Consider the following 18,897-nt stretch of genomic DNA (forward strand, 5'->3'; position numbering starts at 1 on the left):
ACACAAGCCTTTCTGGCTGGGCTACACACTCCATGTTATACACCAATGAAAAAAACTAATCAAAAGGAGAATGATGAGGTGCAAAATCCTTGTGTTGCTTAATTTCAGGGCCAAAGTACCTCTCTTATCACTGTTCCACAGAAAAGATTTGTTCTCGCTGTGTTTAAAATAAGAACTGGAAGCTTACACCTTAAGAAGCTAAAGTTTATTCCATGGTGAAAAGCAATATGCATTACAAGAAAAAAAAAAGAGGAAAGAAATAAAATAAAACCTCGAAGTTAGTGAAAAATACCCTAATCTATTTTGCACTGGTCACCACTGGCTATCGATTTTTAAAAATTTTTTTAAATAATTCAGGTTGATAGGATTTATTCCTATCAGTAACTGTAAGCAACAGAACAAACTGTAGTCACTGCTGGCTCGGATTAAAATAGACATTTTGTTGGGTTGTTTTTTTTTTTCCTCTGCCCAATGAAGATAGTAGATAGAAAGGAAAACTACTTTATGAAACCTGGGTCCAACATTTCTGCCACCCGCACTCCTTATGGTCCTGCTCACTGCTTTGTGGACAGCAGGGCACGTTCTCTATCTGCTGATGCTGAGCTGGCACACTTCAAGTCTCTCTGAAAATAACCACTTCTGGATTGCTCCAACACCCGCTCTGATCACAGGGTTTTTGGCAGACCTCCTTGAATTGGACAGTTTGTGTTAGTATCACCTGGTGCTCGGGGCTGGCATCGGCAAGAGCTAACAGATAATTTTCAGTAGTGCTGAATGATTTCATTTTCCTTCCCCCAGCTGGAGCTGCACTTTGACATTCCTGCTATCGGAGTGACGCTATGATGCTAACAGGGAGAAAACGTGAAGCCAGTTGGATTGCAAAGGCAGCTGTCCTGGAAGGAACAGAAAAGCCTCAACAGTGCAATTGCCAATGGCCCTTGGATGCAGAAACAGGATGGAGGAAGCTCCGGCTGCTCGAGGAAGCGGGATTAGGATCAACCTCGTTAGTGCAACAGCCTACCTACCCACACCAGCCACACCAGCTGCGTGACGGACGGGACCGTGCTATGGAAGCCTCAGGATGGCAACGACATCCTGCCACCTTCCTCATCCCCTCTTCACCCTCCCCTCACCACCAAAAAAAGACGGTTAAAAAATAACTTAAAAAACAGTAATTAAAAAAAAAAAAAAATCAAGACCAGAACAAAATGCAAGAGTAGTTCAGCACTGGGCTAGTCTTGCATTTGTTTTGGGGTGGGGAGGTGGAATGAGATGTTATGGGTGCAGCTTTTAGTAATGGGGGTGGAAATGGTCACTAGCAGAGCGGATGGCAAAATCTGCATACAGGAGAGTTAAAAAAAAATAACAGAAAAATGGCTGACAACTGCAGACAAATTCTTCCTCAATACCTCCTCAATAATGGGGCCAAAACCCTACAATTTGACACATTCTCCAGCCAAATTTCCTGTAGATGTTTATCTGTTGAGCGGCAAACCCAAAGCTGCCCTGGTCTCTGTCCTACACCAGGTCAGACCCTCCCAACTGCAATTTAACTTTGGACCTTGCATTGCCACTGAACCTGGCAGAAACTGCCATGGTAGCTCATGCTTTTAGCAAAGAAGCAAAATCAGTGCATTTCTGTAGATCAGCCAACAAAAAAGATGTGGGAAAAAAAATAATAAAGAAAGAAAGGAAGAAATAAAAACAGTGCCATCGGCACAATTGCCTGCAAGAAGGAGTACAGTTTGTTATATTGCTTACAATGCAGTATTTTATCCAGCCTCTTCCAGCCAGGGACCTGTAAACCGGACTCTGTTCCAAAACCTTCCTCCTCTTCCAGTTGTCTGTGCAATGTATTGGCACTGTTCTGCTGGGCTGTCAAAAAAACTGGTTTAGAGATGCAGCTCTTCAGTCAGGTTTTTGCTCCAGTTCTAACCATATAAACTTATTTGTGCTTTTCAACAATTAAAGATAAAGATGATTATACTTACTGAAAAAAAGAGGGTTTTTTACCATCAGTATCCTGCATTACTGATCAGAAAAGGGGACTAAGGAGGTTGGGGGGGGGGGGGGGATCCGGTTACAAATTTTCAGCTGTCCACATCACAGAAACTTCATCAAAACTGGTGTTAACCGGCTCATTCATCAACACTGAGGTTAATGGGCCTCAGAACTAACCCTCATGCAAATTCCCTGGAGGCAAAACCTCCAGATGCAGGGCAAGTGCATCAGTGTGGCTGCACACTGGGGGAAAAGCTTGCCCTGTATATATACATTTATATATATGTCTGTTATGTGGACAAACAGAAGACTTTTGTCTTGGAGGCGTTCAGTTGCCACACTTCAGGAACGTTCATCTTAACGAGTGCTGGGCTGGGAACAGTGCGGTGGTTTTAGAGGTAACCGGGAAGCGTCCTGATGCAGATGTGGATTTGTAAGAGGTGCAGGGATTGCTGCTCCCTTGGCTAACTGAGGCTTGAGACATCGTGATGGTAAGCTCCTGTGCCTCCAGAAGCTGGGCTAAGCATCTGATGCCCTAGGAGGGTCTCCTAGCATTGTGTGGAACTGAGCTATGAGCAGAAATTCCCCAAAAAGAGCCTGGTTTGTGGATTCAAAGTCCTACAATAGCAGAGCCATATTACAATACACACCAACAAAAAAAAAAAAAAAGATTACGAAGGACAACCAAACCTAAAAGTTGGATGAAAAAGGGGCTTACCACAAAAAGATCTGGGTACACAGAAGCTCTACGTTAAATGTGTGAGCACCTCCAGGGTGCTAGGCAATAAATGGTTAGAACTGATCCAGTGGCACTGATTCGGAAGTATTGCCCAGAGGCCACTGGAGACTGAGTGCTGCTGCAGAGAACCACTTTAGTTCACTGATCTTTGGTCTATCCTTTTAACAAAAACTTCCTTTAAAAAAAAAAAAAAAAAAAAAAAAAAAGAAGAAAAGAGAAAGATTCTGGTAATGAATCTAAACTCTAAAATGAAGTGAACCTGAAAGCAACTGTGCTAAAAATAAATCATGTTATTTGAACGTAGATGAGAATTCTTCTATCGCTTCGTTTCTGATAAGTCACTTTAAAAGGAAAATTATCCTATGAGGACAGTGTCTGAAAAATTCAATCAAGATTTGCCATTTGGGACGTGCTTCCAGTTCAGTAAAGCACGCTTTCCAGAGAACTGGCCAAGTGCTGTAGACACACACATACACACAAAGAAACACACGAACAAGGAAGAAAGAATGTAAGAGAAAGCAAACATGGGCTCCCTTACCGGCGAGCGGGTCTGAGGCTGCGTGTTCATTGTTTGAGGGGCTTGAGGGTACACCAACGTGGTTGGAGCTGCATTCTGTCCTGAGGGGTAAGGAGCCTGCCAGGGAACAAGAAAAATAAATAAAAAAATGAGTGTATCAAACGATTCACAGAATCATCTGGGTTGGAAAAGCCCTTGAAGCTCCTCCAGCCCAACCATGAACCTCACCCTGACCGTTCCCAACTGCCCCAGATCCCTCAGCGCTGGCTCAGCCCGACTCTTCAACCCCTCCAGGGATCCCGGGGACTCCCCCCCTGCCCTGGGCAGCCCATTCCAACGCCCAACAGCCCCTTCTGCACAGAAATCCTTCCTCAGAGCCAGCCTGACCCTGCCCTGGGCAGCTTGAGGCCATTCCCTCGGGGCCTGGCGCTGGCTCCTTGGCTCCAGAGACTCATCCCCCCTCTCTGCCCCCTCCTGGCAGGGCGTTGCAGAGGGCCAGGAGGTCTCCCCTCAGCCTCCTCTTCTCCAGACTGAACCCCCCCAGTTCCCCCAGCCGCTCCCCAGCAGACCTGTGCTCCAGACCCTGCCCCAGCTCCGTTGCCCTTCTCTGGACACGCTCGAGTCATTCAATGGCCTTTTTGGGGTGAGAGGCCCAAAACTGAACCCACTCATCGAGGGGCGGCCTCACCAGGGCCGAGCACACAGGTAAAATCCCTTCTCTGTCCTTGCTGGTCACGCTACTGCTGACGCAAGCCAGGATGCCACTGGCCATTCATCCCAAAACTGGAACTGATCACGTTATCAGATGGACTGCTGATTAACGCGGAGATAAAGACAACATATAAAGAGACCAGGTGATTGTGATGGAGAAGGCCTTCTCTGCCAAGGACCCAATCAACTGAGCAACACCACCCTAAGCTCCCCAAATGCTGCAGCAGAAACCACAACGAAGACCATACGCCAGTGCAACACTGTGCCACTGAAACCCTGTGCTGTGCGATGCCCTGGCCATGTACTTTCCAAAAGCCTCCTCTGAGCCTGTTTCCAAGGAAAGCTAGAACTGCAGGTATCGTGGATAAATCCTCCAAAATAAAGACAAATAACACGTAACAAACTCAAATGCATTTAATACAAGCCACTGCTGCTTTAAAATATTTGCAACACAATGAAATGGCCTGAAATCATTACAGGTGTAAGGCAGACCATGGGTTGTGTAAATTTTTCATAGTTTCACTGATTTCAATGGGCTATAATAATTTATACCACCAGATGGTCACCCCCATGTTATTTGCCCAAAGTAACAATAAACTGGAGCTGTAGTTATGCCGATTACGCATTTTAATGAGACATTTAGAAATAACTTTTTGGATTTCAGATCACCTTTTTCCTTTTTTTTTTGATCAAAAAATTATAACTTACATGGGTTTTTTTAATAACTTACCTGGGTTTATTACTGGAATGGCAGTGACTAGACTGTGACAGCTTTTACTTTCAAGAGGAGTTAGTCCCAACTCTATGTGCTGCCCTGTGTGTGCCAGCCATTACTAACGGTAACCATATTCCCTACTAACCTCCTGGTTACACACCATCAGATTTACTTGATGAATAAAGCTGCTCATCAGGTCTTGGGTCTCCTCTGGGAGAAGGTCTTTGGGCTGTCTTTACAGATTATGGGAAAGGATATGCTTAAAACCATTGCAATAATTCTCCATACACAGATGATGATATATTCACCCCACAAGCCTTGCTGAAGAATCCCTTCTCATCTTTGAATTTCATGGCCTTTGCATTAAAATTCAAGGGCAGGTCTAAGGAATAAAGGAAACCATTTCAGTCTGTGGTACTGAGAGAACAGGTTTCACTGCACCAGCCCTGAGGCGTATTTCAGAATATTTTTGAACTGTGCTTTATTTGATTTGAATAATTAAGTTTTTAAACAATAAAACTAAGTTATAGTTGGTAGGCCAAACCTGTTTGTATTGAAGTAAAAAGAAACATAAAACTTTTGCTATCAGGAGAGGTGATCGAGCATAAAGCCTTAAGCTTTCTTTTAGGCAAATAGCTTAAGGAGTGGTTGTAGAAACAACACAAAATGTGCTGTTTCTAGAAAAGAAACCCCGTCCTGAAGCCTGCAAAACTTTCAAGTCTGAAACAGCAAGCTACGCCAAGTATAATCAGGCATGTTCTGGCTTTCAAGGGAGAGTCAACCAGTCCTTACAAGATAAAGGGTGTATGCTTTTAAGGAAAAGAAAGCCATTTCAAAAGAGGTTTTCTTTCAAAATAAAGCAGACCATTGGGTAAAGCGTGTATTTACCTCTCACCTTCCAGGCTGGGTCCTACAGCAAAGTCACAGACCTTACCCACATCTCAGCCTCTTCAGCACTATCAGTATGAGCCACCACAGGATGGTTCTGGAGCAAGAATATGTCTTTATTTTGGAAGAGTACCTAGTACATCTGATCACTGAAAGACATCTACCACCAGGTGCCCCAGCACACACCGATCAGCATCCTGTGCCTTGCAGATTGTCTAGAAAACAGCTGGAGTCTCACTGTTATTCTTTTTTTTCCTTCTTTTTCATCTGTAGACATAAAATCCCCAGCTAATCTCTGCTAATCAAAATGTAATACAAGGTAGATCAAAATATAATTTAGAGACAATCTGACCAAAGAATTTTTTAGTCTTAGAAAAAAACAAGCCAAAACAAAATGTGGTGGCAGGGATGAGAGGACTGAGCATAGCCTGAAACCAGTCCCATCCCAAACACCTACTGCTGCAATATCTCCTATTCCTGCTTGGGGACCACACTCAAACTGATCATTAAAGGACAAAACTTAAACACAAATACACAGGCACTTAAGGACAGTGTTCCTACTACGCAGGCTAACTAGGCAGGATGTACTGTTATTTTCTACCTAATTTCACACTTTTTGGGTCCAAGAGATGATAAAAATGTATGGTTCCAAGTGTATCACTAGTTCTTTGCTGTGATTGAGGATGTCAAAGCACACTTGGTAGAATACTTAGCTGAAGAATGTTGTTCTGCAGTAGTTTATATCAGTACAGCAGAAAAGACTCTGGTTTGAGAGCAATTAAATGTTTTAATTGGCTCCTGCTATGGAAGCAGCAGGTAAGCAGGGCAGTTTTCCACTGCCCCTCCTCTCTCAGGAGCTCACTTGGTCTAATCCTCTCTCCAGCCAGCACTTCCCTCCCTTCTTACCACTGGCAAAACCTCTAATTCATGTTAACAGCTAATTTGCAAGAAGTCTTCTAATTTTTTGAGATGTCAGATGCAGCATCAAATATTTTCCCCTTTTATTTGACAAGTGTGATTCTGCTTGAGCTGCTCGTGTCAATGCTGTATAATAAACAGTATGTACCCTATCTCGCAGCGGTAATGACACCACAGCAATGAGCGATCGCAGCACAGCACAGAATAAACCAGCGCTAACGAGACACGGGGAAGCTCTGGGATGTTTTTGTCCACAGCCTAAAGAATTTGTAGTGTCTTGCTGCTGACTTTCTGCCCCTGGGATCTCTGCCCAACATGAGATTAAAGCTTCTCCTCTTGGAGGATCAGCAGCTTTCCGTGTCACTCCACGCACCTTGCAAATGGTCCTGATGCTGCTCTTCACATCTCACCAGACAGCAGCGAGCACGCAGAGTGTGTCAGGAAATATTATGAACTCTCACATGTAAAGGGACCAGCTGACCACCAGCTCCTTGTGCCTCCAGCTCTGCATCTCAAGAGAAGAGACCTTATCCCAAAAGGTTTTAACTGCTGCTCCCGCAGCATCTCAGCAAAAAAGGAGGAAAATAGCTGCTATTTTCCCTCTTCTTCAAGCTCATGAAAACACACTTTCTTCAGGCTTAACTTGCATGCAACAGAGCAAACCCTAAGTCAGTTGTAAGTTCCATGCTACCCCCAAAGTCCTTAACCATCTCCAGAACAACCCGAGTTTTCCTTTAATCACCCAAGCAAAAGGAAATTTGAAAGAAAGGAAGTGCAGCCATCACTAAGCCTAAAAAAACTACGAGTTTTAGCAGAAAGACTGTAAAGCAGAGTTTTTTAAATACAGTGCCAAAGACAGACACCTCATTAATAACAGATGTCACTTCTGACGCTAGTAGGGCTGAGAGGCAAATACAAGACGACGCAACCTCACGTTAAATTTGCTTCGGTATTTAAACCATACCAAAATAAGGATAGCATTGAGTCATAAATAAAGAAAAAAGGGTATGAAGGCTTAAACAGCAGCCACTGAGGGGTTTCTGCTATTAAGCTGTCATCAAAACAAGGTAATTTCTAACCCAGACGACCGCTCTGGGTGCTAGGTTCATAACTGCAGCCTTGAGGAATGAGTGAAATACAAATCCCACTGAAGACAACAAACATCACCTAAATAAACATGTTTCACAACTATTACACAACAACAAACGCTTCTGCTCAGCATGCTTCAAACCAGATGGAGGTGTGCCTTAACTGGTATTTGTGTTAGAACCATAAGGGGGAGAGGAGAAAAGGGAGGAAAAAAAGTGCTTTACTAATTTCTGCAGGTATTAAGGTCACGTATAAGTATGTAGTAGCCTAAATAAACTATCAAAACATCCAGCAGAATAAATCACAGCACTCTATTGCTTTTCAGACAAGTCAGCTGATTAAAAGTACTGCAACTATTCATCTGTCAAAAGGACTTTTTTCTGTGCCAAGCATCTAAATAGGTACACAAAGTAATTATAATCACATGCAGTCACGCTGGAAATATGTGGCTTTTATGCACCGTGGCTGAAACACAGCGGATGAGGTGAGCAAATGAAGAGATTGGAGATGAAATGCTCTAAAATAAACTACTGCAGAGGAGAAGGCAGGGAAGCAAATACCGCTCTGTATAAAAATTTTGGTTCAGAAGCATCTAAACGCTGGCATTGAAATCCCTGAAGTTCAAATAATTGCAGCACCCTGAGCTGGAACAGAACGGATGGCTGCTGAGCTGCTCCACTTCAGAGGCAGAGCGATCCGCTTCCCTTAAAGCTTTCATCTTAGTGATTTTATATTTCAGATGTGGCTATTCATGGGGGGAAGGCAGTAATAGTTGTGTGTTTATGTATTCCCGCAACTTGCTGGGGAAAACCCTTTCTATCTGTTTTCTGTGCAGTCTCCACCTTGGGCTGCTGACTGTGCGAAACAAAAAAAAAAAAAAAAAAATCACTACCAACAAAACAAATGAAAAAAGTTATTCTTAGATCAGTTCCCGAGCTGGTTAATAAACACTGAGCCTGCTGCGTAACATGACTCCCTCGGTACTGACTGTACTGGGAATAAACAGGCAAAGTACACACATCAGGTTCAGAAAAAGCTGAGTCACACAGCTCTCTGCCTCCTGCAGCCGGTGGAAATTTTTTTTTTGGAACAAACCTCTTAAATCCCCGGGCAAAAAGGTGTCACTTGCTGACCTTTCTGCCTTTGGCAGCATGGCTGGGTTTGGTGTGGGAAGGGGTTAAACCCTGTCGCAGTTTCTTGAATCCTCTCTTGACTTAGGGAAGAAGTTTGGCTGGGTCTATATTTACTGAAGTTACATACGAGGAGAAGAAATGGTCTTGTAGTTCCAACACATGACCATGACTCAGGAGCTTGCCGCTCTATTACCATCGCTATCGCTATGACCTTGGACGAGAAAACCTTCAGACTTCCAGTTACTTCCCAGTAACACCAACACAGCAACGGCGCTTCTGTCTGGGGCAAGCTGAAACTCCGCTGAATGCCAGCAAAAAGCTTTAATCTCTTTGGGAGGAACATGACAGCGTAAGCAAAACATTTTATAACAATACGAAGTATGCTGGGGCCACAGGCGGCCCTGGGCTATCCTGGAGCAACCCCAAAGGTCATTTTTCCTGTGTGGCCACAACAGAAAGCAATGTAATTCTTCCATGTGAATAAAACATATGATACCTTGCCGCAGTGGTTTAGATCTCGTTTGAGCCCTCAGATCACTACACCCACGAACAGGGAGTACCCAGATAAAAGCTTACTGAAAGTGTCACACTGTATGGACGTTCAAAAAAGGGTTTTAACCATTTTATGTTGAGACATAAAATATCAAAAACACGCATCGGATAGAAATAGGATAAAACTACTGCAAGATCCATCTCCACCCCCAAACAACCCCCCAACAAAACCACACCTATTTCTCTGGATGTATACGTATTTCTGCACAACACTGGTCTTTTACCAAGACATTCACTGACCCAGTTAAATGCTAAATACTGATTAAAGCCACACCAGGTAGCACTTAGAGTAACACTCAGTGTACTTTATCCTGAGGGGCCCCGTCGCTAAATTTATAAATTCTTTTTTATACAAGCTACCTGACGCAAAATGCAGCTGCCCCTGGAGCAACACGCAGGAGAGAGCACTACAAGAGTCATCAGCAAAAATCACTGCACAGGTGTTGCTTTTTTATCCCCATTTTTAACAACCAGACTCAGTTTTCCTTCCAGCTGCTGAACTATTTTCCTCAAGGAAAACCACAACAGGACAGGCTGTGTTGATGCACTAGCCCTTGAGGCTGCTGTTACTGCCTCTTAGAAAGTTTTCCCCGGGATCACTGGCCTGGATGGCAGTAGTTTGGCCTTGGATGCAGGTGAAGAAATCCCCCGCAGCAACATAAACCGTCACTTGGTTCACAAGTGTGGAAAGATGGTGCCAGCAAGAATGTGGCTTTTAATTCTGAATCATCGTTTATTTGTTGAGTTGGGTTTGCTCTGCCCTCCCACAGCCTGAAATCAAATCACTGTGCTACCTAAAGAACTGCAAACTGTGCAGTATCCAATAAGCAGAAATCTCTCAGCATTCTGCTCCTAGAAAGTAAGAGGATTGTAATTTAAAACCTGTATCTTCATTTCTACCTATTAAACTCACCCACAGGCAAGCACACAACAGAACAGCAGTTCTTCAGACTGCCCTTCCTATGAAACCAGCACCTTTATTTTTCCTCAAGCTTTGGTTTCTGAATGGCCTCAATTTTAAGAAAGGTGTATACCAGCACGAACTCACAGTGTTGGGAGAAGGAGCTCTCCTGCCTTCCCTCAAACACAACTGTTTGATCCCGTTCCTGTGCTCTTTCAGCAGCAGTGCTGGCTTCAAGCAACTGCAAAAATGTTTAAAACTTCCAAAGACTGAATGTTACAGCAAGATTGTATTTTTTTTATCTGATGCGAAAAGCAGTATTTTTGCAAGGCAGAAATAACAGCTACCGCCAGAGCATCCAGGAACAGCCCAGAATTTCCTCCTCCTACAGCCTACAAGACACATCGCTAATGGAAGGCTCGTTTTTCCATCCAGGTGCTGACTTACAAACACCAGTAGCATCAAGTGAAAGGGATAAAGAGATCCCTGTTCTTGCTGTTTCCCTCGCCATCCTCCTAGGCGCTGCAGCACCTGCAGCAGAGATGAATGGGAGGCGAAACAGCTTTTGACCTAAAATTAGTATGTTGCCAATGGACAAAAAAATACTACAGTCGCATCTCTGGAGGCACCCAGGATTCAGCTACCTCACCATGGAGTTGGCAACCTGAGAGTTCAGATAGTTATGAATCAGATCTTTTAATCCACCTGTGCTCATAAGTCAACACCACGAGAAGCCAAACCAGCCTCATGAGACCTTCTCAACGTCTTTCTGCCCCTCCAGTCTCCATTTTGCTCAGGGTTAAGTTACTGAGCTAGAAACACCCACCTTGGTGACAAATGCCTAACAAAAATACACCACCTACATCATTTCAGCAGCCCTCCCAACGGCTCCATGTACAAGCAATAAAGTCCTGTGGGGAAAGAGAAGTGCCAAAACAGCTCATAGAAACCCAGCAGGAGTGAACCATGCTTGACACATCAGAAAACATTCCCTTGGACCTGTACCAGTGTCACTACAATACCTGGAAACCTGTGCTGCAACCATCTCAGGTTAGTTCCTGCATCTGAACACAAACATGGCATTACTCAGCTCCTGTATTTCTTTTCAAGGTACTTGATTTTTATTACTATTTTGGTAACTAGATAATTAAAAAAAAATTTTATTTTTTTTTTTTTTCCTTTCCCAAGTGTGCCCTGTAGTCAGTAGAACAGCATCACGGCAGACTTTGAAGCTGTTGTCTGCAGTGACTTGTATAATGTGAATAATTTGAGTATGGTAGGAAAAAAAAACTCTGTAATATCTGTAATGGCTATCTGTAATATATAGAGCCAGCTCATCTGCAAATATTACAAACGATGATGGAGAAGTCTGAATTACTAAATTTATTCATTTCAGGCTTTTCTACACAGTACCCTCTCAAATAATGCATAAAATCATATTTGCACACTACTCCTGTAAACTATCCCAGCTTTACAGCTTTAAAAATAGCACAATTAAACCAATAAAAAAGGACAATTCCCCTCTAAATGCCTGTAGTTTGGCTTTCGTTATTCACAGTTATACTTCAACTGCATATCATTAGACACACTATCGGATTAAATATAAGTCCTCATTCACAGCTATGTGTCCAAATATGCAGGTTTTTTGCTATACATCACACAATAATTTCAAAATTTTTAAGCAGCTCATTTGCAAATTATCCAGCACCACCGAAATCAGGCTCATTCTCATCACAGCGTGCCTCTAAATTAAAAATACATGGCAGTTGTACTCTGCTGACTCTCTGTAAGCCAGTGCTGCTACCTTGTAAGATGCATCAGTAACTTGAAAACTGTTTTTCTGCATATATTTACTTGGAATATTCAAAGTCCCATTAAAATCAATGATGCAGGTACCAGATCTCTTCTGTGACACTGAACAAGTTATGCAGATTAAAGGTTTCCACTTTAAACAAGAATTTAACACAATTACAGTGCAAATAGCCTGCTACTGACGAAGGGGCTGAAAGGGCCTGGGAAGGGACCAGTTTGTGACACTGGTACGAAGTCTTTGCACATCAGATTTACTATAGGAAGCTTCATGGTTTGGATCTGGATGGAAGCAAAGAATAAACAGGAACTGTGACTGGTGTGTTTATTTAAATATGTAGGTTTTCTCAAAAGCCATTTCCTCAAAATGCCAGATAGTTAGCTCCAGGTGTCTTGCCGTGTTTTAGGGATTCACCAAACTGCAGGCAAGAAGCAGCAGAGAAAAGCCTGCACTGTTTGCAGCAGTCAGCATCCTCAATTCTCCTCCTCCTCACAAGCACACCAGTTTCCACTCCCCCCCCTCTTTCCACAAGCCCACCCTTCAGGAGAATTCCCCGTACTGGTAAATATTAAACTGAGTCTTTAAAAGGATAAAAATATCCTGATCCAAGAGGAATTACTTCTCTCGCAAATGTGGCTCAACTATTCTTATCTTTATTCCTCTGCAGCAGTTTGTCTTGGGGTATATCATCTGTGTCACTACCTGTCCTGCTAAATTTTTAACCAGCTTTTTTATGGCTTCATGTGATTTAGTATCACACATTGAAGTGGGCAAAGGCAGAAAGCCCAACAGGGAAACAGAGTCCCAAGTAACACCTGCAGAACTACAGGCATTTTTTCTACTTTTAACATAAATAATCAGATTCCCACCAAGGGAAGGCGGAGAAGGAAACAGGGTTTCCTCTTCCCTGGACAAAGACAGTTTGTGCAGAGGACAATACAGACACAAGATACTCACTCCTTTCCTTCCTGCTGAAGACACTGTGGTTACTATTCCTGTAGGGATGTTACGAATGAGGAGGGTGAAAAGACAGAAAGGGTCCCTCTTTGACACTGCCTCCCCGATGCTCAGGCTTACCCCATGTTTTTAACATAATAACTGCAACTATTTTATCAGCAGCTATGCTGCTGAATGCAACCATCCCTTAACACGATGCAAAGGCAAATATAACATATAGCTTTGCGAGGAAAGAATAATCTTTCTGCTTTTTAAAAAAAGATAAGACACTCAAGCTGGTAAGCCCACGCCAAATTTCAGACTGCAGTGATATGGTCAGCTGAAGATACAGAGTGAAGTATTTAAACAAGTGTAATTTTGAGACATTGGGGTGGACAGATGTCCTGCTAGTGGCCGTCCTCCTCACAAACACACTTGTTTATTAAATCCATCAACATAGAATCTGCCTTGGTTCAAAACTGTTGTTAACAAAGGCACAAGGGCAAGAATAATGCCACAGTAGATTATCATTTCATAACATCTGTAAATGCTAGTATGGATTTACTTGGCTTCTTACAGAGACTGAAATGACAGTCCTTGCCTTGACTGCAGCACATGGCTTGCAGCCTGGGGTGGTCTGGTAATGACCATTACATAATTAACTGGTATTTTCCATAATAAAGGTACTTTAAAATATAGAGTGTTTGTGTGTGCACCTGTGTGTGCTGGGGGTAGAAATTCCAGCATCTCCACTGTTGGAAGTAGGCCTGTTATTCTCAGCAGTGACACCCTTGAGTTTACAAAGTGCCTTTCACTTGTCTCATAAAATCTCATCCCAATTTAACCAGAACATTAACTTTGAGGATAAACATTTTTGCTCAGGAACACAACTTGTAGCCAGCTGATATTCCCTAGTCCAGGCTGCTGCAAAAAGAGCAACGGCAAGTTTGAGCCCTTCCTCCTACTTTCCTCCAAGACCCAACAAAAAGCTCTAAAAGCTTGTAGACAGGATGTTTCCATCCTCACAGGTATTCAAAACCCAAGTGGGCACGGTCCATCATAACCTGCACTAGCTGACCCTGCTCTGAGCAGGCACCTGGACTAGATGATCTTCAGAGGTCCCTTCCAACCGTAACCATTTTATGAGTCTACGGCAGCAATCAGATAAAATGTTCAAACTTTACTGCATGAAATACCATTGCGTGTAACTCTGCAAATTCAGACAATTTAAAGCAACTACATCAATTACTGGTTGCTAACAGCACCATAAGGAGGGGTCTGTGGAGAACAAGGGCACAACCTTTTCCAGGCTCCGAGGAGCCAAAAGTGGAATTACTGCTCTGTAACCATCAAACCTTTTTGTGCTCTTTGTCATGAGGGGAAGGCAGCACACCAAGACTTCAGAGCTCACAGCAGAACCACACTGGTTATTAATTTCAAGCCTCCACCCCTGCTGGGTAGGTCCTCCCTACTGAAGTTGTAAGTAGCTCCAGAGGTTACTCTTTAGCTCCCCGGTCTGACACAACAGCTAGCAGTGGACTCCAGTAATTTAATGGCTCCTTCTCCCCAGCTTTATCTAGTTGCAGGGGTATTTTATGCCCTCTACATTTACAAAATGCAGACTGTGTAAAGCTCTGACTTTTGTGCTGACTCTGGTGTTTATCAGGACATATTGCCTTCTGCAACACATTGTGTTTGTTTAAAAACTACGTATTTTCTGGAGCATGCAGGAAAACATCCATTAAATTGCATGGAACAGAAGGTATTATTACAGAAGGAATACCAGAATAGAAATTATTAAACATAAGAAAATGCCAAGTTGCCTCACATTTTGTCTTCTTATACTATGAACTAAAATGTGGCTCAACAAGTGGTAAAGTCTGAAAAGCATCAAAATAAAGCACAATCCACATGACTGTGAGAACAGAAAACTGCATGGAAAACTCCTAAAGAAAGGGATTTGTACAATTTTAAAGCAGCTATAGAGGAGCTTGATTTAAAAATGCTATTTCAACACCCACCCCTCCAACAAAAAAAAGTTACTGGCAATTTTAAAACTGCTTTTGATTCACAATAATATCACAAGCCAGAAGAAAACTCTTCCGCTACATTATGTATTGTGTGGCCAAGACACCTACTGTGAGAGCTTTTTTATTCAAAATAACTTGGTTTATAGCGGGTTGGACAGGCCAGGGAAGACTCCAAGCCAGGCTAAGGTTACTCCTGAAAGAAAAAGCTCAAGCAGCAGTGAGAAAAACACCTATCTTCTCCCACGGGGCACACAAGACCACACAGAGAAGTATTAAACACACCTCTCAAAGCAGTAATCCGCTGTAAAATGTAGTAGCGGCACTAAGGGCGTGGGTCTGCAAGCAGACCTAGTCCTAACTAGACCCAGCATTTGTGCTGCAATCTTTCCTGTGCACATGTACATGATAAAACAGATTTTTCTTTCTTTCCTTTCCTTGTTAGGAAAAAAAAAAAAAAAAAAAAAGCTGTTTCTGGTCCTTCCTAAGTGCACAGATATTAAAAGCAATTCATTCATCCCACCTACGTCGTGCCTTTTGAAAGTTAACTGTTTCCAGGGTTAAATAATTATTAAAGTCAATAGCATTAATCAGCATTTAAAGCTACATTATGCCTTTCCCACTACCCCAGATCTCCTTTCCTGCAGCTCTTGCCCCCAGCTGCTCTCCCCAAATTAGAAGACACCCATGAAGTTGAGCATCTCTTCACAAAAGCACCCCAAAGCCTGAAAGGCACCAACAGCAGGTGCTGAGACACAGACATGCTTTATGTCTCCAGCACAGATTTGCCCAGATTTAAACTAAGGAGGTAAAAGGCACAGCAATGAATCAAGAATAATGAAATATGTTATATGAGCAAATATTCCCAGCATTATTAACCCAATCAAAAACCTACTAATCCTATTACAAAACAGAGAGTTCAGCTGCACTTCCAGCAGGTCTTTAACACAAAGGCCAAAAGAAGATTACACTTCTCCTGGATTTATCAGCTATTAAATAACTCACATTTTCAAATCTCTACCTGCAGTCATATATTCCTGCAAGCTCAGAATTAGTGAGCTGCATTAAAAATATGTGTTGCAAAGAAGCCTGACCCGGTTGTACAGAACCACGCACAAGAAAAAAAGTGAGAAGTAACAAGAGGTCAAATTCTCAACCGCTCAGGAAAAAACATTAATACATATGTGGATAAGAAACCTGCCTTCCAGACAAAGTACCATCAAAAGTTTAGTTGTTTAAATTTTCTTTATTCTCATTATCTGGTATGGACAGAGACCCAAGAAACTGAAATCCACTGTTTGGAGAGGCAGCACACACAGGCAAACTTCTCCCTTGGCTGGTCCAGCCCCTCACTTAGTCAAGGGGAGTTTCATCTTTTATTCTGTGTCCACGTCATTGTGACACAAAGACAATTGCTAATTAACATTCTGACTGACAACTGTACCTGCTCTACAAGTTAAAGGACTGCGTGTTTTTCTTTGGAATGAAATCTGCTGTAATGGCATCTTCCATCAAACAAGGAGGTTCCTGTATGGAAAACCTCTCTGGGTGAAGAGCTGCCTGCAAAGCTTAGACAACTGAGCCTGACCAAGGCGTCCACAAAAGATGCTCTCCAAACACAGAAAGTGATGACAGGGTGTTGGTACAAGTAAGATAATAGAATTAAGGAGCCCTCACGCTCCAAGAGCCATCCAAGTTTATTATCTACAGTGATTGCTTCATCCCAGCCAAGTATACGTGGACTGAGGTAACGCGGAGTAGCTGCACTTGGAGGAAGATGAGTGTAACGTGTAGTTCAGAGGCAACAAAACCCAGAAGGCAGCTGCCTCCAACACACGGAGTGAAGAGCTCCCATAACACGCACCATGTTCCAGGGCACCTGACTTATCACAGGGCACGAATGGGCGAGGTTAAGATTAAATTACATTCCTCCTTCCATTCCAATCCATTAATAAACATCACTTTATTAAAAGCATCTAAAAATCTAAATTGGGCTATGAATGTTGGGAGGGAAGTATTGAATAAACATCATGGTTATAACAGGATTCCAGCTCCTGTAGAAAGGATCCAAGATAATAAAAGAGGGGCTTGGGGATTGCCTATAAACATGCCACAGATGGCACACAGACTTGCTTCCTGGCACAGATTCCCAGACCTTAAGGTACTAAAGAATGTCTCACTGCTATTACAAACGCTAATTTAGTGATGGTGACATTTTTGAGGACCAGAATGAGACCACAAAACTCTTTTCACTTAAGGCAAAGAACCAGATGGTAACAAGTTTCAGCTAGTACAATCTGTTTTGGATTTAAATCAGCCACCTAAAAGTCAAGGTCTCTGTACACCATGATCCTGAGAATTCAGCTCTCTTGCACTTTTGTTTTCTGCGGGTGTATCTCAGCATTGTCAGAAACAGATAAGGGATTATTAAACACAGCTGTCAATAACTACAACAGCTTCAGAGTAAGGTCTCAGTAGATGCCACAGGGTCCTCTGCTAACTGGATACTCCATCATTTTAGCCTAAGAGGTAGCTGTGGGGGCAAAGCGCCGATCTGCTCAGTGTACAGCGTGTTCTTAACGAGAGCTAAAGCTTTCCCTGATTACAGAGGAAATCCCTGGCCATTTGTTCCAAGCATTGTTGGTCGGTGCTCACAAACTGTGGTCCCAGACTAAAAGAATCCCTCGGCACGCACATCAGAGGCAGCAGTTTTAAAGCTGAGGCGGAGAAAGCCAAGAACCTTTTCCAAACCATTCCCCTCTTGTGTTCTCACACACCAGAACCCACTGCACTTGTTCTCTGGGCTCCTTCATCCCTCCTCATCACCTAGGAGTGTTTTGAAATCGTCTTCTCCTGATGCCCTAAGCTCGTGGTACAACTGGAGGAGCCTTCTCCTTCCCTTTTGAGCACTCACTGGACAGAGGGAAGCACTTTTCTGCTGCCTCCTTCCAAGCCCCAGCCTGGTTGCTTTGGAAAAGCTCCACTTTCTCGTTATTCCCATCTTTATAGCTACACCATAAATTACTGCAACGTAAAGCCAGAGCAGGGGGTAGATTTACAGTGTTTCAGCTGCTTTGCGTTAACTGCCTGTGTGAATGCTCTTTGCCTACACTACTTGGACAGGACTATCTCACATCCATCATGGGATGAGAGAGCTCAGGCAAGCAGTTACCCTGCAGTGCCCACCACACTGTAAATCCACTGTAAATGCCCTACTTGATCTCAGGATGACTTGCTCCAATAGCCACACCCAAAGCAAAACTTCTCTACTCCTTTTTCAGTGACTTCTCCATTCTTCCGTACGCTCAGAAAGCAAATTGTCCCAAACCAGCCACTTCTGAAGTCTGCAAGCCAAGAGAGGAGGCAGAGATGTGTCCCTCCTCTCTCAGTCTGTACAAGCGGCCCTTTCGCACGAAGAACAACAGAAATATGAAATTTTATGTACATGGGGCCACATCTGGCCATAACATCACTGTGGCAACATGTGCTGTGCATTCCTCAACGCCGGCAGAGTTCAACACATTCCTGAGAGCAGCAGTATGATTTCAAGGCCCTGGAATTTGGGAAGCAGAAACGCTGTCTCTTGCTGCAGAGACGGGGGTGTGGGACTGTTTTACATCGCTGCCAAGCTCTTCTCATTTTGCCGCAGAAACTAGTTCTGAAGGGCAGCAAAGTGCCAGAGGCTGGTCATTAAGGAAAGACTTTGGAGGAAGTCGAACAGCAAGACCTTCTCTTGTTTTGGCTATGTCAAATGGAAAAGGTAGAAGAATAAGTGAAAGAGACACCAAACCACAGCACAGCACAACCATCTGTTTCTGTTTATTTAAATAAAGTTAAAGGAAAGCCAGCTACAAAGGTACAGCGTACATCTGCACCTGACTGTTCTTCTCACAGAAGACCCTAAATATCCCATACACCTCCTGATCTGTGGTTCCCAAAGTCTCTCTTAGAAACCACTCA

The 18,897-nt window shown here is 43.2% G+C and overlaps 1 protein-coding gene across 12 annotated transcripts in view; it reads right to left on the bottom strand.

Annotated features, from left to right (window-relative positions):
- EIF4G3 (eukaryotic translation initiation factor 4 gamma 3) overlaps window positions 1–18,897 on the bottom strand; it is a 147,785-nt gene that overhangs the window by 74,355 nt on the left and 54,533 nt on the right. For 7 of the 12 annotated variants that reach the window (XM_074925090.1, XM_074925091.1, XM_074925089.1 and 4 more), the window contains exons 4-5: window positions 3,279–3,374; window positions 1,762–1,875 (exon numbers count right to left, since the gene is read on the bottom strand). In XM_074925090.1, the coding sequence (XP_074781191.1) occupies window positions 1,762–1,875; window positions 3,279–3,374 (210 nt within the window). The remainder of the gene's footprint in view (window positions 1–1,761; window positions 1,876–3,278; window positions 3,375–18,897) is intronic. The other 5 variants (XM_074925096.1, XM_074925095.1, XM_074925094.1 and 2 more) reach the window with 1 other exon arrangement.

This window comes from Athene noctua, chromosome 22 (genome assembly GCF_965140245.1).
Source record: "Athene noctua chromosome 22, bAthNoc1.hap1.1, whole genome shotgun sequence".
NCBI classification, from domain to species: domain Eukaryota; kingdom Metazoa; phylum Chordata; class Aves; order Strigiformes; family Strigidae; genus Athene; species Athene noctua.